The 22,017-nt window shown below is 54.1% G+C and overlaps 2 protein-coding genes across 7 annotated transcripts; one reads left to right on the top strand and one right to left on the bottom strand.

The window, feature by feature from the left end:
• The first annotated feature begins 1,304 nt into the window (after positions 1–1,304).
• Positions 1,305–8,559, top strand: MRPL24 (mitochondrial ribosomal protein L24). Its single transcript, XM_075907524.2, has 6 exons — positions 1,305–1,578; positions 1,956–2,191; positions 3,543–3,638; positions 4,191–4,294; positions 5,398–5,528; positions 8,247–8,559. Exons 2-6 carry the CDS (start codon positions 2,009–2,011, stop codon positions 8,381–8,383), a joined length of 651 nt encoding a protein of 216 aa, XP_075763639.1. The 5' UTR covers positions 1,305–1,578; positions 1,956–2,008; the 3' UTR covers positions 8,384–8,559.
• On the bottom strand, positions 5,528–21,998 carry METTL25B (methyltransferase like 25B). Of its 6 annotated transcripts, none has more exons than XM_075907521.2 (9): positions 21,612–21,734; positions 20,684–20,849; positions 19,787–19,908; positions 19,007–19,220; positions 15,318–15,380; positions 13,520–13,663; positions 11,315–12,132; positions 10,505–10,689; positions 5,528–7,783 (listed from the first exon to the last, which is right to left on the bottom strand). In XM_075907521.2, the coding sequence occupies exons 1-9, from the start codon at positions 21,683–21,685 to the stop codon at positions 7,743–7,745; spliced, it is 1,827 nt and encodes a 608-aa protein (XP_075763636.2). In that variant the 5' UTR covers positions 21,686–21,734; the 3' UTR covers positions 5,528–7,742. The 6 variants fall into 6 exon arrangements, with proteins under 6 accessions (XP_075763636.2, XP_025035897.3, XP_025035896.3 ...); XM_025180112.3 differs by lacking the exons at positions 5,528–7,783; positions 21,612–21,734 and adding exons at positions 9,409–9,938; positions 21,837–21,998; XM_025180111.3 differs by lacking the exon at positions 5,528–7,783 and adding an exon at positions 9,409–9,938 and having other exon boundaries at positions 21,612–21,732.
• Between the last annotated feature and the right edge of the window lie 19 nt (positions 21,999–22,017).

A 22,017-nucleotide genomic window follows, 5' to 3' on the forward strand; every position in this document is an offset into this window, starting at 1 on the left:
CCCGTCCTGATGTGTCACACTTGCTATCTGGTCACCCTATCTGGAGTAGGTGGCCAAGGGAGGTTGTGGAGTCCCCATCACTGGAAAAAATGTTAAGCACAGGCTGGACCAACATCTGTCAGGAATGACCTAGGTTTACTTGGTTCTGTTTCGCTGCCAGGGCAGGAGGTGACGACCACTTCGGGACCCTTCCTGCCTGACATTTCTAGGATGTGATGATTTGTGTGACGGGGACAAAATACGTCAGGTCTGTGGCTGGCACAACGCTGGCCAGTAGGGCTGGTCCAAAAGTCTCCATTAAAATACTGGTGGGAAAAAACATTGGGGGGACTGATAAGCTACTTATTTTTTCTTCCCCCCCAAAAGGGTCTATTTCCATGGAAATATTTGAGTATGTCAAAAAGACAAACACTGGGATAGTTTTTTGCTTCCCAACCAAACTTTTCAGTATTCGACTTTTTTGCTTGCTGGAAAATTAAGGCAATTGGTTACAGTCTATTCCATGATACACTGTCCTTCTCTGAAGAACATCTGTTGCTGCCCCTTGCAGGGAACTGGGAGCTAGATGCTGACTCTAGCTGCCCTCAGCTCTCTGTCCATGTTTCCCTAGCTGCCTGCCTGGTAGCTCCCTGAATGTAATGACACAGGACTGGGGGTGGGGAGGTGCAATACCCAGAATGCAATGCAGCAAGAGAAGGCGGGAGCAGCTGTAAAACCCGCAATGCAATGCAACGGGACGGAGGGGGTGCAATACCCAGAATGCAATGCAGCAAGAGAAGGCGGGAGCAGCTGTAAAACCCGCAATGCAATGCAACGGGACGGAGGGGGTGCAATACCCAGAATGCAATGCAGCAAGAGAAGGCGGGAGCAGCTGTAAAACCCGCAATGCAATGCAACAGGACGGAGGGGGGGGGGGTGCAATACCCAGAATGCAATGCAGCAAGAGAAGGCGGGAGCAGCTGTAAAACCCGCAATGCAATGCAACAGGACGGAGGGGGGGTGCAATACCCAGAATGCAATGCAGCAAGAGAAGGCGGGAGCAGCTGTAAAACCCGCAATGCAATGCAACGGGACGGAGGGGGTGCAATACCCAGAATGCAATGCAACGCAACAAGAGAAGCTGAAACCCGGAATGCAATGCAACAGGAGATGATTGGGGGAGGAGAGGACGCCGCAATACCCAGAATGCCATGCAGCATAAGGGGGGGAGAATAGCCTGCAATACCCAGAATGCCATGCAATAGGGCAAGGAGGGAGGAGCAGCCTAACCCAGAATGCAATGCAAGAGGATCGAGGGAGGCGGGGGGAGGAGGAGGAGAGGCCGCCCCCAGATCCAGCATGCCATGCAACCGGACAGAGGCCGGAATGTAGGATTGCAACAGGGCTAGGACTACCAATCCCAGAATGCAACGCTGCAGCACGAGGACGGCGAATCCCAGGGTGCATCGCGATCAAGCTACACCGCGGGACTACAAGTCCCAGGGGGCCTTGCGCCTCGTCCTCCAAAGACACATGCGTCTGCCAGCGCCTTGCAACTGCAAACCGGTGCTGGAGGGGTTGGGGGTTGCGGGGACCGAGGTGAGCAGGGGGCATCTCTCTCCAAGGGCTGGCTTGGGTTGCATGCAGGGGCCGTGGGGCAGCTGCAGTGGTGTGATGGGGGGTGCACCAAGCAGGGCTCCTAAGTTCTGCTGCGAGTGGGGAGCAAAGGCTGGAAACCCCCCTAGGGAAAATTAGCGCCTTGCTGATGCCTCTCTTAAAATCTCTCCTCCCCTCCATGCTCTATTGCTGGGGCAACATACACACAGCAGCATAGACCAGCCAGGACTCCTGGGTTCCTTCCCTGGCTCAGGGAGGGGAGTGGAGCAAAGAAATATGGGGCAGAAGAGGAGACCGGGAGGGAGGACACCTGGGGTGCTCTTGCTTAACTCTGACACTGATTTGCTTGGTGACCTCAGGCCTGGCCGTTGCTGGATCTGGGGGTCCGTGACTGCCCTCGCCTGGCAGGACCATGCGTCTGACTGTGCTGCTCGCCATGGCGGCCAGGATGAAGCTGCCCCCGGACTATCGCCACGGTGTCTACCGGCCCTGGACAGCTGCGGCCAAGGCCCACAACCCCCCGGGGAAGAGGCGCAAGAAGGTGTTTGTGGAGCCCATCAGCAAGGAGGAGTGGAAGGTGTTCCGCGGGGACACGGTGAGCCCCAGCGAGGAGCAATTTCCCATTGGGACGGTCTAGCGTGGGGCTCCCAGCAGCCTCAAGGACTGACAGTCCCCGGCCACGTTGCCATCTGTGTGCGGAACCTTCCCCCATTCTCTGTCACAGTTGGCAGCATCCTCCTGCTTTCCTGGCTAGGACCTCCTGCCAGGCCCCAGCCGTTGCTGTTACACTGTGTCTGTTCATTCCATGCCATAGCCTTCTAGTCCAACCACCTGCAAATATGCCTCTTTCATCAGGGATGAGGAACTTGAGGCCCCAGGGCTGGAGATAGCCCATGGCTTGCCTGGATTCAGCTTCAGAGGCTCAGGGCTCCCAACTAGCATTGGGGAGCCCACGCTGATGCTCCATCCCCCCCACCCTAGGGATGTAAGCATAAGCGTATCGGATAGTCGACTAGTGATGTGACTAGTTGCTTCTGCCGCTTTCTGTCTCTATCAGAGAGAGGCAGCAAGGGGGGGAGCAGGAGCTGGTGCTGGGGGGCAGGGCTTTTAAAAGCCGGTTCTCCCCAGCACTGTCTCCGTAGGGCGCAGGAGAGGTAGAGGCACAGTGGGAAACAGCACGAGCAGGGGCCGAAACAGTCTCCACTGCGCCGCTTCTCCCGTGATTCTGCTTTTGAAATGTAGCTCTGCTGGACACCGGCTTCCGCTGGCAGGGCTATTGCTACAGTTCAAAGCTGGAGGCGTCTTTATCAACTAATCGAATAGCCGATGGAAATGCCATTGACCATTCCATTAGTTAATTGAAATTTAACATCCCTAAAGCGCACACAGTCTACTAGCCTGGGTTCCCCTAGGCTCTGATGAGCAAGAGGAATGTGGGGGGCATCTTTCTTCTTCTCATTTGGGGGCCATGTCATTGAGTTTCCCCCCCACTTTTATGCAACCCCCCGATTTTTCTGTGGGTCAGCGGCCCCCCACCGTTTCCTACCTCTGTTTTAAATGCTCCTAGTGCCAGGATGCCGAGTTACCCAGATTTGCCATGACAGCTGACTCGGTTTCCATTGTCTGCTGCTCTGGGCAAGGACTCTCCTTTTTAAAACGGCTCCCTGCAGAGAGGGATTGGGCCTTGATCTCAGGAATGCACAAGTCAGCTGCCCCGGTGAGAGCCACTGCCGGCGCGCGTTTGTGTGTGTAACGGAGCCATCTGCTTTATCTCTGGTCTCAGGAGAGGAGAAGAAGCAGATGGAGCGCTCTCTGTTCATTTCTCCCTCCCCCCTCCCCCCCCACTGTCCCAAGATTGTCTCCTGACCTGGCTGGTGTCTTTTGAGTTTCTGTGCCCCTAGATGGAGGTCCCATGTAGAGGTCTAACAGGGACTTTTGGGTTTCAGGTGGAGATATTAATTGGCAAAGATACTGGGAAACAAGGAATGGTGAACCAAGTCATCCGAGCTCGCAACTGGGTCTTCGTGGAAGGTTTGAATACGGTAAGAGAAGGAGAGGAGGGAGGGAAAAGCCTCAATGTATGTGGTGGCCAGCTGGAATCAGAACTGCTCTACTGTGTGTGTCATAGCCCCTGTATTGCTAATGGGGATTTTCCTTTGGCTCAGGCAGCAAGGGCTTGGGCTGTCAGTGCAGGAGTATCTGCATTCTATCCTCATTGCTGCTTGGGGATTTCTGAGTGTCTGGTGCATGGTGCCCAAGGACCCCTGAGAATGAATGCAGTGATCCTTTTCCACGCACTGGGGCAAGTCATTCCCCTCGCTGCGCCTCAGTTTCTCCATCTGTAAGACAGGGATAACCTACACTACCGGGGTGGGCTGTGAGGTTAAATCTGCTTGTAATGTGCTGCAGAAAGGTTATATTTCCCCCCTCTTCTCCAGTAGCCACTGGCGCTAGTGAGACGTGGCAGTATAAACGGCCACAACCCAGTTCAGTCCCTGCCCTGGCCGGGATGGTCTCCTGGCCTGAGGGACTCGGGTCAGGCCAGTGTGTCAGAGAGAGAGGCGGTGATTTGAACCCAAGCTCTCCGTTTCCAGCATTACTGCTACGTAGGGAAAACCGCCGATAACCCGGGGATGTACATCGCCAGGGAGGCGCCCCTGCTGCTCCGACAGATCTCCCTGGTTGACCCTCAGGACAGGTAAGTGCACCCCAGGGCTCCGGTGGGCTGGCCCGGGGCTTGGCTGGGCCTGCGGGTATCCTTCCAGCCGCCTATGGGAGGCGGGTATCGTGTTCAACCCTCACCGAAGGCGCTGCCTTCAGCCAGGATCTGACCTGATCTGTCAAGCTAAGCAGTGCTAGACCTGGCCAGTTTTTGAATGGGAGACACTCAGGCTACGTCTACACTGGCCCCTTCTCCGGAAGAGGCATGCTAATTTCTAACTTTAGAATAGGGAAATCCGCGGGGGATTTAAATATCCCCCTCAGGATTTAAATAAACATGGCCGCCGCTTTTTTTCCGGCTTGGGGAAAAGCCGGAAAAGAGCGTCCAGACTGACGCGATCCTCTGGAATAAAGCCCTTTTCCGGAGGATCTCTTATTCCTACTTGCAAGAGATCCTCCGGAAAAGGGCTTTATTCCGGAGGATCGCGCCAGTCTGGACACTCTTTTCCGGCTTTTCCCCAAGCTGGAAAAAAAGCGGCGGCCATGTTTATTTAAATCCTGCGGGGGGGTATTTAAATCCCCCGCGGATTTCCCTATTCCAAAGTTAGAAATTAGCATGCCTCTTCCGGAGAAGGGGCCAGTGTAGACGTAGCCTCAGGGTTAGAGTCCAGGTTGCTTTTGGCAGGGCCTTTGTTCTGTGTCTAAACAGCACGGTGGGACGCTGGCCAATAAGGGGCTGGTAGGTGCCACGGTGAGGCAGATAGTCATAAGGAATCAACAGTGGGGAGGGAAGCATCAAGGAATCAATAGACAATGCAGAATTGACTCCAGTGTGGGGCTGGGGGCGGGGGGGGAGTCAGTAGGGAGGTGATGTGCTATGGGGAGTCTGTGCTGACCCCAGTGGCCCAGCATGGTCCTGTGCTGGAGGAGTTGGGGGGCGGGGTGTCATTCCTCAGGGTCAGTGCTAACTCCAGCACCCTTGTAAGATGCTAGGGGGCGCTGTGCTGTGGCGGGTGAAAGCCTTTTTTTCCCCAAAGACACCAATAAAAACCACCTGGGAGGCTTCTGGCTGCCTTCTCAGCAGCTCCTCTCCCCCCGGGATCTTGTCTGAGCCACTGTCCCCCTGCCCTTCTCCCCCAGGAAGCCCACCGAGGTGCAATGGCGCTACACTGAAGAGGGGGAACGGGTGAGGGTGTCTCTGCGAACCGGCAGGATCATCCCCTTACCCGTCCACCAGCGCCGGGACGGCATCATCCCAGAGCAGTGGAAAGGTGAGCGGGTTTGCCGGGGGCTTCTGCCGCTTGCCCCAGGCAACCGGACACGGCTTTCTGTTGGGAACGGCGGGAAGGTGCCTGGGAGACAGGCCAAGGCATTGGTACTGCCAGAGCCAGCTTTCTCCATGCACCCTGGCTCCAGAGGGCCCCTGGCACGGTGGAAGGAGAGCTCTGTTTGTGGCCCATCCGGTCCTTGGGCTCTCCTAAAGTCTCAGAGGGGTAGCTGTGTTAGTCTGTAACTTAAAAATTGAGTGGTCCTGCAGCACCGTGGAGACTAACAAAACATTTGATATAGTACCATGAGCTTGCGTGGGCATAACCCACTTCTTCAGGGGACTGGAGTCAGGCACAGAGAGGTACTGAAATCCCCTGGTTTCTGTTTCCGCCGGTGTCTGCAGCATGTGCAGTACTAGGGGTTGATTCCTGGTCGCTCTAGCCCCGTGAATGGCTCCAAGCTGCCTTCGTGCTCTGAGCTCAAGAGCTGTGCAGGGCACTGCTCAGGCTTTGGTGTAAGTGAGAGCAGCCACGGAACTGCTCTAACTTGCAACCTGCTTCCCAGTGCCCAGAGGCTGATGTGTGGCGATGGTGACGCTTTCCTGCAGGCGCTTCAAGTCTAACGTCAATACCGGGCAAATCAGTCGAAACAACAGTAAAGAATAAAATTGTCAGGCATGTAGAAGAACATAATATGTTGGACAAAAGTCAGCATAGTTTCTGTAGACGGAAATCATGTCTTACTAATCTATTAGAGTTCTTTGAAGGGGTTAACAAACATGCAGACAAGGGGGATCCAGTAGATATAGTATACTTAGATTTTCAGAAAGCCTTTGACAAGGTCCCTCACCAAAGGCTCTTGTGTAAATTATATTGCCATGGGATAAGAGGGAAGGTCCTTTCTTGGATTGAGAACTGGTTAAAAGACAGGAAACAAAGGGTAGGAATAAATGGTAAATTTTCAGAATGGAGAGGGGTAGCTAGTGGTGTCCCCCAAGGGTCACTCCTGGGACCAATCCTTTTCAACTTATTCATAAATGATCTGGAGAAAGGGGTAAGCAGTGAGGTGGTAAAGTTTGCAGATGATACCAAACTGTTTAGGATAGTCAAGACAGAAGCAGACTGTGAGGGACTCCGAAAAGATCTCACCAAACTGAGTGATTGGGCAACAAAATGGCAAATGAAATTTAATGTGGATAAGTGTAAAGTAATGCACATCGGGAAAAATAACCCCTACTATAGGTACAGTATGATGGGGGCTAATTTGGCTACAACAAATCAGGAAAGAGATCTTGGAGTTATCGTGGACAGTTCTCTGAAAACTTCCACACAGTGTGCAGCGGCGGTCAAAAAGGCCAATAGGATGCTAGGAATTATTAAGAAAGGGTTAGAAAATAAGACACAGAATGTCTTACTGCCCCTGTATAAAACTATGGTACGCCCACATCTTGAATACTGTGTACAGATGTGGTCTCCTCACCTCAAAAAAGATATTTTGGCCTTGGAAAGGGTTCAGAAAAGGGCAACTAAAATGATTAGGGGTTTGGAACGGGTCCCATATGAAGAGAGGTTAAAGTGATTGTGACTTTTCAGTTTAGAAAAGAGGAGACTGAGGGGGGGGGGGATATGATAGAGGTCTATAAAATCAGGAGTGGTGTGGAGAGGGTGGATAAAGAAAAGTTATTTATTAGTTCCCATAATAGAAGAACTAGAGGACACCAAATGAAATGAATGGGTAGCAGGTTTAAAACTAATAAAAGAAAGTTATTCACACAGCGTGTAGTCAACCTGTGGAACTCCTTGCCAGAGGAGGCTAGGACTATAACAGAGTTTAAAGAGAAGCTAGATAATTTCATGGAGGTTAGGTCCATAAAAGGCTATTAGCCAGGGGATAGAAATGGTGTCCCTGGCCTCTGTCAGAGGCTGGAGAAGGATGGCAGGAGACAAATTGCTTGATCATTGTCTTCAGTCCACCCTCTCTGGGGCACCTGGTGCTGGCCACTGTAGGCAGACAGGCTACTGGGCTGGATGGACCTTTGGTCTGACCCAGTACGGCCGTTCTTATGCTGTGCTGGGAATCAGGCCCGGGCGTTGAATGTGCTAGGGGTAGTGTTTCCTTGAACTGTTTTTGTATTGTGTGTTGCCCCACAGCCTGGGGCCTGGCTCAGAAGTGCCTTGACCACACCCAGGCACTGGGAAGCCAAGAGCCACTTATGGTCACGTGTCTCTTTGGCCCCGATTCCTCTGACGTTTATTTCCTGTATGGAAAGAGACCGTATAAGCCCACGTAGCTTTTGAGTTTGTGCCTTTGTGATCCCAGCTCGAGCCTGTTCAGCTCCCAAGAGATGGGCCTAATTCGCCCCTGCCCAGCAGGATGTGTCATTGCTGACGCCACCGTGGACCAGCTCAGAACAGGAGCACGCCCCTCCCGAATCAGAGAGCAGGGCTCATTCCTCCTTGCCCTGGGCATGCGGTGGTCCAGTCCGATTCCCCTGAGACATGAGCTGGACTAGAATTTGACTCCTCCCAGTGCTGGGCTGGCCCCACAGGCTAATGGGGATACTTTCTGGCTCCCTTCCCCCACTGCTAGGCTGGCCGCATGGGAGCAAAACCCCTTCTGCCCCACAGCCATCTCTGCCGTGCAGACCTATTGTATCAGCCTGGTAGAGGTGGTGCTGAGATCAGGGTTGTAACCTACCGTCCCCTCTTTCCCCCGGGCAGAGGGGCCAAAGGACACCTCGGTGGATGACTTGCTGGACAGGACCTACCGGCCCTCCCTGAAAACATTTGAAGAAGAAATTATGGAGCTTCAGGGCATCGTGGAGACGCGCCGACCTAAGAAGTCCTATTGGTATTAGCCCCTCTGTCGTGGGAGAGACAGGCCGATGCCTATGACCCGTGTGGGCAGCTGCTTCTAGAGTCCCCAGTCGTGGGCTTACTCTGGACAGCAAAGGCCTTGCTGCCCAGCCCAAGGCGATAGCAGTGGCTGCAGACCCCTCTGTTGCCAGCCTGCAATAAAGACGTCTTGACCACCCCCCCTTTGTAGGCCAGCCTTGGCCATCTTTCTTTCAGAGCCAAGGGATGTGCATCCCTTCTGTGAGTGCCTGGCCAGAAAGCCACATGGGGCTGCCTGCTTAGAACCGGCTCAGGGTTGTGACTTTGTGTGTTACGGCAGAGTGCAAAGGCTGCGCTCGGGGCTGTACAAACACGGCCCGTGTTGTGGCGCTGACAGTCTGAACAGCTGGGGGCTCGGGGAGAGGTATGATGTTCACGAGGAGCCGATGCAGCGATGGCCGCTGAGGGCATGGTAACTCCCTGGTTCTTGTTTGGGTGGGTGGGGGGGATGACGGGCTGAATGGAAAGGGGGGGGGGGTATCTGAGAGAAGCCAGGTGGGTGTGGCATGGAGCTGAGTCAGAGATGGGGGCAGGGAGGCGGGAGCAAACAGCCATGCTGCACAGGCCGAGAGAGTTGTCACCATAGCAGTAACTTTTCCCCCCTGGCTGAATCTGGTGGAGGGCTGGCGAGCTCCAGGGAGCCCTAATTCAGCTACAGTTGAGGTGGGTCTGTTAGGCCCAGCCTCTGGGTACAGGGGAAGGAGGCCTGGCCTGGGGGTTGCCAGCTTGGGATCAGATCCCATCTCTGCAACAGCCTGTATAGGTGACCTTAGGAGAATCACTTAGCCCTGCTTCCACTCTGTCCAGGAGATAATACCAGAGGGGTGAGCACCTCCCAAGCTGGGATGTAACAAGCAGGGGTAGTTTACAGCACGGCCCAGCCCCTGTGTGCTGCACAGACCCGTGTCAGTCGAGGCCAGTCCTTGGAGAGTTTACGGTCCATGTAGACAAGGCAGGGAGAAAGGGGGCAGCGACGGACAAGGCCAACCCAGCAGTATGCCCCAGTGCTCTTGGGGGGCTGTTTATTGTGGGTGAGTGGGTCAGCTGAAGGGGGAGGGGAGATATGCAAGGCCAGGAACAGGGAGGGGGCACTTAGAGGTGCAGCAGCTGCTGCCTGTTGTCCGTCAGTCCCTGCTGGACTTTTGCTGGGGCTGGCCCACAGCTGCCACGTGGCTCAGAACTCCAGGAAGTGGGGGTGGTCCTGGAGGTCCATGTTGTCTCTTTCCCCATGTGCAACTGTTGCAGAACTTTGTGAGGCCGCAGTAGCCACCTGGGCATAGCCCTGGCCTTCCCCAATCCTGCGTCTTACGAGCGCCTCCTCTCCTAAAGGACTGCCACGTTCCTCCTCAGAGGCGGCTGCCGCAGGTGATTCCTGAGCACCAATGGAGGCTGATCCGTGTCAGTCTTCCCCTGCCAGCCTGGCTAACGCAGAGTCCAGCCCCGCCTTGGCCGCCACCAGCACTAGGTTCCGGGGCGAGAACTTCGGGCTAAACAAGGGAATCAACTTGCACTGGAAGCCTGCAGGGGAAGAGCAGGAGCGGGGGCAGAGTGGTTCACGTGAGGGCAGCCCATCACCGTGGAGGGAGTTCTTACCAGCCTGGCTGCTTGTTTGAAAGAATAATTTCCCACAACCACAGGTGCTAGCCTGGCGGTGGCTGTAGAGACAGGAATGCATGTGCTTTCTCGCCAGGTGAACAGAAGGCTGGTACCAGTGAACTCACCAGCCTCCTAAGCAGGGAGGTGGACGGGCGGCCTTGCGAGCCCGCTAAGGGGGAGGCCTTGCTCGCCCAGTGAGGAGTGAGCGGAGTACTGAGGCCGGGGGCTCTGTGGATTAGAAAGGGCTGCTGGCAAGGGGCAATGAAGTGGAAAACACCAGCATGCTGCATCCAGGGTCTCAGGGACGAACATGCTTGTCCGCGGCAGGTGGCGGGTTAAAATCCCCCCCCCTCCCCGCAACCTCACAGCCAAATGGCTACAAGGAGCAGCTCAGGGGAAGTACCAATGAGCACAGCCCCTCCAGTGTGAAGGAGCGGGGTGCTTCTGCCCAGGCTAGGGAGGGGGCCGGATCTGCCCGAGCCACTCACCTTGCTCCTGCAAGTAGATCATCCTATCCAGCAGGATGAGGGTCTCCACCAGCGGCGCCAGCAGCAGTGCCAGGCTGAAGAAGACCACCACGTTCTGTTGCTGGGCCAGCATGGCCTCCACGCGGGCCTGGTCCAGAGGGGTGAGGGGGTCCAGCCCCACGCGCTGCAAGCCCAGCCGGGCGTACCTGCCAAGGCGAAGCAGCACGGCCCCATCAGTTCTGCTCCTGGCCACCCGCCCCAGGGCGACTCAGCCCAAGCTCCCGGCCCCCTTTCCCCCATGGGCCTTGCTCGCAGGCCCAGCCTTTAGCCAGCAAACTGCACTCCCATCCCCGTGCAGGGAACAGGAGCCAGCAGCCCTAGCTGCCCACCACCTCGCTTGAACTCCTAGTTCATGCAGCCACCCAATATACTGCTCAGGTAGCTACATTTTTGGGCCTTGGTAGTTAGAGGCAACAGGGGTAGCAGACTGCCCATGTGCCTGGAGCCCAATAACCAAGTTACCCTCAGCTTAGCCAGGGGGGAGGCAATGACTCCACCAAGCCTCAGTTTCCCCGTGTGTGAAAAGTGGAGAATCCTGCAACTAGCAGTGAGTCGGGTGCTAGAAATCGGGGCAGGGCCCTCACTCGTTTCCACCTCAGTTCTGTATCCAAACAGCCCCTGAGCTGGGGGGAGGGAGGAGATTCCTCAGTTGGATCAGCGCTCCCATCTCCAATAGGGAGTCAGCCCCGGAGTCCCATATCTTGGGATGTCGCGCTCCATGTGAGGAGCAGGACAGGGTGAGGCCTGGCGTTGCAAAGTGGCCTGACTCACTCCTCGAAGGGCAGCTGGTGGGCCTTGTTGATGGTCTGCACGCCAAGGCGTCTCTTTGCCGGGTCGGCTGCCCGGATCAGCGCCTCCAGCACGGCGCGGTAACAGTGGGTCCGCAGGATGGGGCTGTTGCTCCTCAGCCGCAGCACGTAGTCCTCCATGGCATGGCAGGCCACTTCCCGAGCCTTGTAGGAGAGGGCGTGGCCCGGCAGGCCGGCTACCCAGGTGCTCAGAGGGTAGCCGTACTCACAACGGGTGGTGGAAGGTGGCGGCGCAGCGAGGCCTGGGGGGGTCGGCTCTTCCCGGGTGGTGAGTTTCATGTAGCAGCAGGCGACCGAGGTCATGGCCACCACGTGGGGGGAGCGGGTGAAATGTCTGAGCAGAGCAACGCTGAGGTCCCCGCACGCGTGCAAGCCAGTCAGGAGCACCCTGCCCTCTGCCAGCGGCCCCAGGGGATTTACTGCCGTGGGGCGGCTCGGTGGATGCAGAAGGTGATGCCCATTAGCCATGCAGCCATGGCCTCTGCTTCTGAAGGGCTGTGGGGATCCCTCATACCCCTGTCTGGCAGCAGCCCCGCAGCCCCAACCTCCTACTCCGTTCTCTCCAGCCTTGCCTGCCTGTGCCACATCTGTGCCACTGGGAATGCTCTTCCGTGGCCCTGGCGAGTCCGACGTGGCTTTGGCCTCCAAGGGCAGGCTGTGTTCTGCCACGGGAGAATGAGCAGTGTCTGTTCCGCGTGGTGTTGGGAGGAGGCATTCTCGCCATGGTGCTTGGGGGTCCACCCACCCCACCACGTGGCTCGGGCCCTGGAGGGAGCGATCCTGTGGGGTGGGAGAGACGAAGGGTCACAGGTGCAAAGCAGGCAGCCACTCAGCTGTGTTTGTCGGGGCCCCGCTCGGCAGCAGCTGAGTAAGGGCCTGGCGAGGCTGGGGTCCTGCCTCCACCAGAGGTTAATGCCGGCTGCCTGAGAAGCAGGGGCAAACTCTGCCGTCCCACGGGGCCATCTCAGACTGAAGGGAGGTTTTCCCCCCTGGCCCTTCAGGGTTAACTCTCTGTATGCAGGTTATGTTCTGAGATGAGGGCTGGCTGTCGGGAGGCGTGGGGGGGGGGAATTAGCCCCCTCAAGCTGATAGCAAAAGGTCACTGAGCCAAGCTGCAAGCTCAGCCCCATGCTGCAGCTACTGGACTCAGCTGGTGCCTTGTGTTTTCCCTGCACAGCCTTTATGGTAACAATGGGCTGCAGCCAGGACTTCTTTGGGGTGGGAGGCAGGGTGGTCCCTGGGCAGCTCCCCCAGTGGCTGCCTGGATGGGATTTGAACCCACCACACTGTGCTCTACAGGGGAGTGCCCTATCCACTAAGCCACTCCAGACCCCAGCCCACCCTCTTACCTTCAGGGCATCCCTTATCCTGCCTTCCTAATGCCAGAGCCTGCTCCATCCCTGGGGAAACTGGGGTTGGCTGTCCGGCTGCTCCAAGAGTGGGCAGGACTCAAGCTCACCGCCCTGCATTCACCAGGCAAATGCCCTATGCACTAGGCCACTCCCACTGCAGGCCCTGCCCCCACTCCATCCCTCCCATCCCCCATTGCACTCCTTGCCCGACACCCCCTCCCCCAAGTGACACGAGCCGGGGGATTACCTGGCGTGGGGCGGTAGCAGGGGTCAGGCCTCCCCCCACGCAGCCTGCTCCACTCCACCCTGCCACCCATCTTTCTGCTTCACCATGGCAGCGGGAACCGGACTGCCCTGGGACTGGGCACCTGGCTTGTCGGTGCCAGGGTGAGGTGGAGCACAGCGAGCTGGGAGAGATGGGCAGCACAGCGGAGCAGGCTGCTCCGGCTCTCACTGCTATGGTGAGCGCAGGGGGTCATCATCCTGGTGTGGCTGCCCCAAACCATCCTATGGACGGGCCAGCTCTGGTGGGAAGTGGCAGGAGATCTCTCTCCAGCACCGGGGTATCTGAGCATCTCACAGCAGGAGATGGATCCTTGGCAGATGGGGGCTCAGTCCTATTGTACTGATGGGGACTGAAGTACGGGGTAGATTAAATGTTACTTGAGGGGCCAGGAATCCCACCCAAGTCTCCCCAGTCCCAAGCCAGCGTCCTACCCCCTCGGCTGTTCTTCCGAACCTTTAGCCATTTCCTGCCGTGAAGAGCCCACCAATCTGCATGGAGCTCCTCCTCTATCCCCCACCGCACCGTTTACCTCAGCTCGTCGCGCTTGCTCCTTTTCCAGCGCCCACACCAGTTCTTGGTCAAATTTCGTTGCCATGTCAACCAGGTGCCTGTCTCCCTCGATCGCTGTGACGGACAAACCTAGACCAAAGGCCAGAAAGCGAGAGAGATGGCCCTTAGAGGGGAAGACAGGACAACCGTCAATGCTGCTGCTGCTGCTGCTTTGGATTTTTTTCAATCTTTTTCCCCCTCCCTCCCCCACTGCTGGAAGGTTCAAGGTTAATAGGGAGGGAGAGGGGACACCTTTCCGGATGCTGGGATGAGTCAGACTTTTTGCATGCTAGGGTGGGAGCCTGCAACAGAGAGCTAGGAACTAGGGCTGTCAATTGACCTGCGTTAACGCCTGCGATTAATGCAGGACAGGACTGATGCATTAATTTTTTTAATGCGTTAATCGCAGGCATCAATGCGCTACCCCTTTGAACCGTCGCTCCGGCACTTCAAAGGGACTTTGCAACGCGGAGCCAGGGATCGCTGGAGCCACCAGCTGATCCCTGGCTCTTAATGTTGCTGCCCCTTTAAAGCACCAAAACGGCACTTCAAAGGGGTAGTGCAAGCAGAGCCAGGGATCAGCTGGAGTGCCCAGCTGATTCTGGACTCCATGTCGCAAAGCCCCTTTGAAGTGCTGCTTGGCGCTTCAAAGGGGCTTTGCAACAGCGGAGCCGGGGATCAGCTGGAGTCCCCAGCTGATCCCAGGCTCCTAATGCACTGCCCCTTGGAAACGCCGCTGCTCCATGCAGCGCTGCCCCATTGAAACGTCATTGTGGCGTTTCAAAGGGGAGGCGCGCGCAATTAATCACGATTCAATTTTTTAATTGCTTGACAGCCCTACTAGGAACCAGTGGTGCCCCCCCCACCCCAAAAGGGCTTGACTGAGGGAAGAAAAGGCTAATGACTAGATCGACCTGAGCTGTGGAAAGCTGAGGAGATTATTAGCCCATTAACTGCAAGAGTAGAAAAGGAGCACAGGACAGAAGTGCAAAGGAGAGAGAGACAGAAAGGCAGGCCAGCAGAGCCAAAGGACGGGGAATTGCTGCATGCAGCAATCTTGTCTCTGGCCAAGGGATGATACCTGTATGTCCCTGTAAACGGAACTGCTGCCTGAGACTCCATGGGGTGGTGGCTGAGATCACACAAGTAAAAGACACAGTGACACCTTAAAAACTAACACATTTATTTGGGCATAAGCTTTCATGCACTGGAACTCACTTCATCAGATACATCTGACAAAGATGGTTGCAGCCTGTGAAAGCTGATGCCTAAAAAAACAGGTTAATCTTTAAGGTACCACAGGACTCATTGTTTTTGTGAAACAGACTAACACGGCGACCCCTCTGAGCTCCAAGGCCCTACCACAAAAGCACCGTGTGTGCAAAGCAGGACGTGCATCTGATCAGAAGTTTCACAAGGGACCCTAGAGAGACACAGCTCCTAGGTGAAGTTGGTCTCCATAATCCATTTGGTTTTTGGCCTCTCTGCTAAGGCAGCCAGCGAGGGGAGCAGCTGGTACCGTTTGTGCTGGGAGTTTTGGGATAGGGTCTCCTAGGAAGTGAACTACTTCACACTATATCAAATGTGCCATTAGCTGGCAAGGTCTTAGCGTCACCTGCCCTCTCAGGTGGGACGCCACATGGTGATGTAAAAGTGAAAGGAACCCTGTGCTCCAGCCCCACACCCAACCCACGCAGCAGGAGACCCTGCACCTCGCCACGCTAGGGAGGGTCCTGGGATGCAACGTATAATGCAAACCACGGCTCCCAGAGACCTACCTGGCCAGAGCCAATATCAACCACATGGTCACACCTGCTGACCTCACTCAGTTCCTTCACCACCTGAAGAAAAGATAAAGGTACAGACACATCAAGGAACTTACCAGCAGAACAGCCCAGGCTGTCCAGCTTGGGTGTGGAGAGCTGGCCACTGAAATCCACGTTCATAGAATCACAGAATACTAGGACTGGAAGGGAGCTCGAGAGATCATTGAGTCCAGTCCCCTGCCCTCATGGCAGGACCCGGTACTGTCTAAACCATCCCTGATAGACATTTATCTAACCTACTCTTAAATATCTCCAGAGATGGAAATTCCACAACCTCCCTGGGCAATTTATTCCAGTCTTTGACCATCCTGACAGTTAGGAACTTTTTCCTAATGTCCAACCTAAACCTCCCTTGCTGCAGTTTAAGCCCATTGCTTCTTGTTCCATTCTCAGAGGCCAAGAAGAACATTTTTTCTCCGTCCTTCTGACACCCTTTTAGAGACCTGAAAACCGCTAACATGTCCCCTCTCAATCGTCTCTTTTCCAAACTAAACAAGCCCAATTGCAACACCTAGGGAGGTAGCCGGCTTCTCAATGCAGCTTCCATTGACCTCAGAGTGCAACGTCTTGGCAAATCAGGCCCCCGGTATTGGCTTGCTCAGTCAGGGCCGCAGGGTCCTATTCTCAACTAGAATGTGGCCAAATGTTCTTGGTCAATAGGAGTGGGTTACTTCTCCAGGAACTAACATTGTGGATTTTGTAGGCAACTTGCAAAACACCCTCAAAGACTCTTTAGCTCCAGCTCAACAAACCTTACAGAATGCTCAGCAAGAGCAGAAGGCCTGGCTTGATGAACATGCCAGAGAGCGGTCTTTCAAGGTAGGTGAGCTAGTCATGGTCTTGAAGGTGCTCCAGGCCAATAAGATGGAAGCATCCTGGGACAGTCTGTTCATGGTCCGAGAGCACACAGGAGCAGTTAATTACCTCATAGCGTTCCCAGACCCTAACCTTAAGCCTACGGTATATCATGTTAATTCTCTAAAGCCCTTTTATTCCTGAGAATTGAAGGTTTTTCAGTTCACAGCCCACAAGAGAGATGACGCTGAGTGGCCTGGAGGAGCCTACTATGATGGGAAAGGCAAGGGTGGCATTGAAGAAGTAACCTCCCCATGAGCCTTAGCTGTGAGCAGTGCCAGCAGATCCAGGAGCTGTGCACCAGTTTTGCACCGATGTTTTCAGCCACCCCAGGATGGACTAAACGGGCTTACCGCTGCATCAACACAGGTGAAGCTCACCCCATCAGAGCCCAACCCTGCCGGATATCTCCTTCAGCCAAAGCGGCTATAGAAAAGGAGATCAAGGACATAATAGAGATGGGTGTAATTCACCCCTCTGAAAGTTTGTGGGCCTCTCCGGTGGCCCTAGTCTCCAAACCAGATGGAGAAATCCGCTTTTGCGTGGACTATCATCACGGATGAGCTATTGGAGAAACTGGGACGCACCCAGTTCATCTCCATCCTAGACTTAACCAAGAGATACTGGCAAATACCTCTGGATGAGTCAGCTGAGGAAAGGTTAGCCTTCATTACACATGTGGGGCTGTGTGAATTAACATTCTCTCTTTTGGGCTGCGCAATGCACCTGCAAACTTCCAAATACTTGTAGGTAATCGACTCGCGGGATTTGGCAAATTTGCAGTAGCCTATCTGGCTGATGTGGCTGTATTCTCTGATCCATGGCCAGAACACCTAGAACACCTCCACACTGTCTTCCAGCGCATAAGGGAGGCTGGACTGACTGTTCAGGCTACAAAGTGTCAAATAGGCCTAACAAGGTAACTTACCTGTCAGATGGGTCATGGGACTAGCAACCCTCTACAGCAGTGGTCTCCAACCTTTTTACACCCAAGATCATTTTTTAAATGACAGACCAAGCCAAGATCTACCGCCCGGCCCCGCCCCTTCCTTGAAGCCCCGCCCCTTCCTTGAAGCCCCGCCCCCTCTATTCTCCTCCTCTCCATCACTTGCTATCCCCAATCCTTATATTGCTACTTTAAAAAAAAATTCCCACCATTCCTTGCAGCTACTCACCTGTGCTGTTGCTCGGTGAGTAGCTGCTCCTCAAATGAGGAAATCTAATGTAAATGTACTACGCAGGCGCGCAGTTCAGAGAGGGCTCAAGAGCTACTCTTAGAGCTTCCGAGATCTACCGGTAGATCGCGATCTACTGGTTGGTGACCACAGCTCTACAGGATAAAGCAGAGGCTATCCAAAACAGCCTGTCCCTAAATCAAAAAAACAGGTCCAGTTCTTCTTGGGCTTGGCAGGATATCACAAGCGATATGTACTGCACTACAGTCAGATTGCTGCACCACAAGGGGAATGTCTACACAGCAGGGCTAAAGTCGAATTAAGCTACGCAACCTGAGCTACATCAGTTGCGTAGCTTAAGTCAAAATAGCTTAACTCGGCTTTTGGCATTTTCTACACAGCAGGGAGTCAAAGGACAAATTTCCTTTGACTTCCCTTATGCTTCATAAAATGAGGGTTACCAGGAGATGGAGTAAGATGTCCTCTAGCTCACCCTTAGGGTACGTCTAGACTACATGCCTCTGGTGACAGAGGCATGTAGATTAGACTACCAGGCATAGGAAAATGAAGCGACGATTTAAATAATTGCCGCTTCATTTACATTTACATGTCTGCCGCGCTGAGCCGATCAGCTGTTTGTCGGCTCAGCGCAATAGTCTGGATGCGCGGGGGTCGACATTAAAGGCATTTGTCGACCACCCAGGTATGTCTCCTGGGATGAGGCATACCTGGGTGGTCGACAAATGCCTTTGATGTCGACCCCCGCACGTCCAGACTACTGCGCTGAGCCGACAAACAGCTGATTGGCTCAACGCGGCAGACATGTAAATGTAAATGAAACGGTGATTATTTAAATCGTCGCTTCATTTTCCTATGCCTGGTAGTCTAATCTACATGCCTCTGTCACCAGAGGCATGTAGTCTAGACGTACCCTTATTTCAAAATAATGGCTCGCAGTGTAGACACGCTCTTTGATATTTCAGAATAATGTCAGTTATTCCAAAATAATGCTGTTGTGTAGACATAGCTTAACAGACCTGACCAGAAAAAAACAACCAAATGTGGTTAAGTGGACTGAGAAGTGTCAGGAAGCTCTTAAGCAGTTTAAGGCTGGTCCCATGTCTGACCTTGTCCTAACCTTTCTTCACCACGGATGCAGAGTGTGGTGTGGGGGCAGTTTTAGTGCAGATCAACAATTCCACCCTGCTGAGTTCCTCAATAAAAAACTCTCTGAGATGGAAAGCCACTGGTTTGTCTCTGAGAAGGAATGTTACGCCATTGTATATGCGCTAGAGAAGATACGACCATATATTTGGGGACGACACTTTCCTCTGCAACTGACCATTCTGTTCTGCATTGGCTACACTCAGTCAAAGAGACTAACAAGAAACTCCTTCGGTGGAGTTTGGCTCTCCAAGTCTTTGATGTGACATACAACGCATCTCAGGAGCTTCTAACAAAGTGGCTGATGTACGCTCCCGGAGTGCCAGAGTGGAAAAAAGCCCTGACAGGCCTCTTCCCCAAAAAAGATCCCGTGTGCTTCTTAGAAACATAACATAGCTACAGAGATGTTATCAATCCGACCAAGGACAAGAAATGCTATCCACAAACCTTCCCGAGTTGCCAGATTTCATGCTGTTTTTTGGGTTTCACATGCTTCCGGAAAAGGGGATTCAGTTTAGAGCTCTGACATCGGTTCTCTTTGAACTCCTCTGGCCTCCCGTCCACTGATGTGCCACCTCTGCCACAAGGTGTTCTGGAGAAAGCCAATGTGTGTGCTGTGGCTTTAAAGGCCAGCAAGGAGAGCGGCCACACCATGCTATAACTAACAGAGAAAGGACTGCAGTTAGTATATGGACAAGGCGTTCCCATTGCTGTTGCACTAAAGGGACCGAACAGACTACAGCTGTACAAATCACTTCACCCACAGGAGAAATGCAGCAACCTCTGGGGTAGAACATGGCAAGCTGTTTAACAGCACAGAGGAACAGTATGTAGCAGTTTGGGATGGGCGGTAAGGAAACAGATCACATCCAAGTTGAACTGCATGGGGAATCTAAGGAGACAGAATGCTGGATTTAGGCCACTGAGAATAACAACTATCTATCTCTAAGCTTTTCCAACACACCTATTAACATACCTAGCCACTGAGTGTTTGGGGTTTCATATCTTCTCCGATACACGGCTTCCCCTCTCACCACAGCACTCCCTAGCACCATAGGATGGCATTAGTCAGGACTGACTCAGAGGGAAAAGCATCCTCTGCCATAATTGAAAGTGCAGCCTGCAGACACAAACCCTGCCTGCTGTCATATGATCCTTGCAACCCACAGCTTAAACAAGCTTATAGGGGATGCTAGTGAAGCCCATTTAACAGCAGCATGTTCTTACCAAACTTCCTCCGGTTTTCCTTTCTCCAGCAAGAGGGCAGCGAGTTGCGGTGAGGGGAGATCAGTAAGCACAGCCTGCCAGGAACAAGGCAGCTTCCCCCAAAGATTATTGGTGAAAAACTCCTTCAGGGAAGAAAGGGTGATGGGGGAAGAGGAAAGTTTAGGCAAGAGCACGCATCATCCAAGCCCACCCCCTGCCCTCAAACCACATCTGAGATAATGGTCTCATTGCGCTAGGCGTCATACATACACACAGTGAGAGACAGTTCCTACCCCAAATTGTTTACAATCTAAACAGACAAAACAGATAGAGACCGGGAGGGGAAACTGAGGCACAAAATAGGGTAATGACTTGACCAAAGTCATACAGCAGGTCAGTGGGAGAGCCAGGAATAAATCCCAGTCTCCTAAATCCCAGGCCAGTACCCTACAAGCTGGTCCATGCCACCTCTCAGCAAAGCTTAATTGGCTGCGTCTAGACTGGCAAGATTTTGTGCGCTTTTGCGCAAAAACTTGCCAGCTGTCTAAACTGGCTGCTTGAATTTGCATAAGAGCACTGACTTTGTGCTGTACAAAATCAGTGCTTCTTGCGCAAATACTATGATGCTCCCACTCAGGGATAAGCCCTCTTGCGCAAGAATCGTGTGCAAGAGGGCCAGTGTAGACAGGGAAGGAATTTTTTGTGTAAGAAAGCCCTGATGGCAAAAATGGCCACCGGAGCTTTCTTGCACAAAATCGTGTTTAGACTGGCCACGGACGCTTTTGCACAAAAGCATCTGTGCCAATCTAGACGCTCTTTTGCGGAAATACTTTTAACGGAAAAACTTTTCTGTTAAAAGTATTAACGCAAAATTATGCCAGTCTAGACGCAGCCAGTTGTGTTTTGAATAGTACTCACAATGATGTAGGAGTCCACAATGGAGCCATAGAGAGAAAGGACATGGGTGATGTTTACTGCTAACTGCTTCTGCTTCTCCAAAGAGAAGGGCTGGCTAGAGAGCCCTGTCATGGCAATGGCTGCAAGGTGAACCTGAGAGATGGGAAATGGTGCATGAAGAAACCTCCTAGAAGGAAAAGGGGAGAGAATCACCAAACAGGAACATCTGAATGAACACACCTGGCTCCTTTAATGATTCTTTGCAGCAAGGGAACCATTCTGTAAAGGGGGTGGGGCTGGGAGTGGGAGGCACTTCCTGAGGAAGAGGGAAGGTCAGTCCAACAGGGCTTTTATCCCCTGGCATCTCTGCCTATGGGGATGCCAGGCATGGGGGTGGGTTGGTGACGCTGGCTCCTTTCCACTAGTAAATGGGCTGAGGTCCAGCACACTCATTTCAAGTATGAGGCTGAACAGCCTTCCAAAGTTCAGGATCCATGCTGGTGCTGAGAGGGGAAGGCCCCATGTATCCCATTGCTTCGTGCCACTGCTGCGCTGTGCCGTCTGGCGGCAGCTTGTGAACATGGCAGCGTTGGATGGTGAAGTGCCTTCCCGGGCACACTGGGTACCACGCTGCTGCTGTGTCGTCACGCGGTGTGCTGTATCGTGTGACTGTGTCACCAAGCGTTGCCATGACGTTACACTTACAACACAATTTTGTGATGTCATCACAAGGCGTTGCCATGACGTTCGTCAGGGACACCACGTCATTGTGACATCCCCTCGGGGCATTGTCACGCCATGACACTGTGACATAGCATTGTGATGTCACTCAGTGAGGTCATCAGAACATGGCGCAGCAATGTGACATCACCCTAAGATGTTGCCATGGCATTACACTGCCTCACTGTGATGTCACACACTGCCATGACGTTATGCCGTGACATCATACCCCTGTGATGTCACCGCACGACACGTCGCCGCGACGTTATCCGTGATGCAGGTCTGTCTGTGACGTAATGCCATTGCGTCATCAGACGTCACCGTCCCGCGCCGAGACGGGCGCTTCCCCTGACGGAGACCGAGTATACCCCCTCCCCCTCGCACCTCCCTTGGGCCATAGAGCTCACTCAACCGCCGGGCTAGAGTGCCCAGCGGGCACGTTCCACCCACTCACCGCCAGGTCTCTATGGTCGCTCCCTCGCCGCAGCACCACGCACGCGCCGCCGGCGCACGAGGCGTATGCGCACGCGCACAATCTCGCCGTTGTGCCGCAACAGCCTAGGCTCACGCGTCCGCTGTCCTACGGCTGAGCCCGCCTCCCGCCCCTGGCCGGGCTCACTCCTGGCGCATGCGCA

This window comes from Pelodiscus sinensis, chromosome 22 (genome assembly GCF_052426305.1).
Source record: "Pelodiscus sinensis isolate ZL-2025 chromosome 22, ASM5242630v1, whole genome shotgun sequence".
NCBI classification, from domain to species: domain Eukaryota; kingdom Metazoa; phylum Chordata; order Testudines; family Trionychidae; genus Pelodiscus; species Pelodiscus sinensis.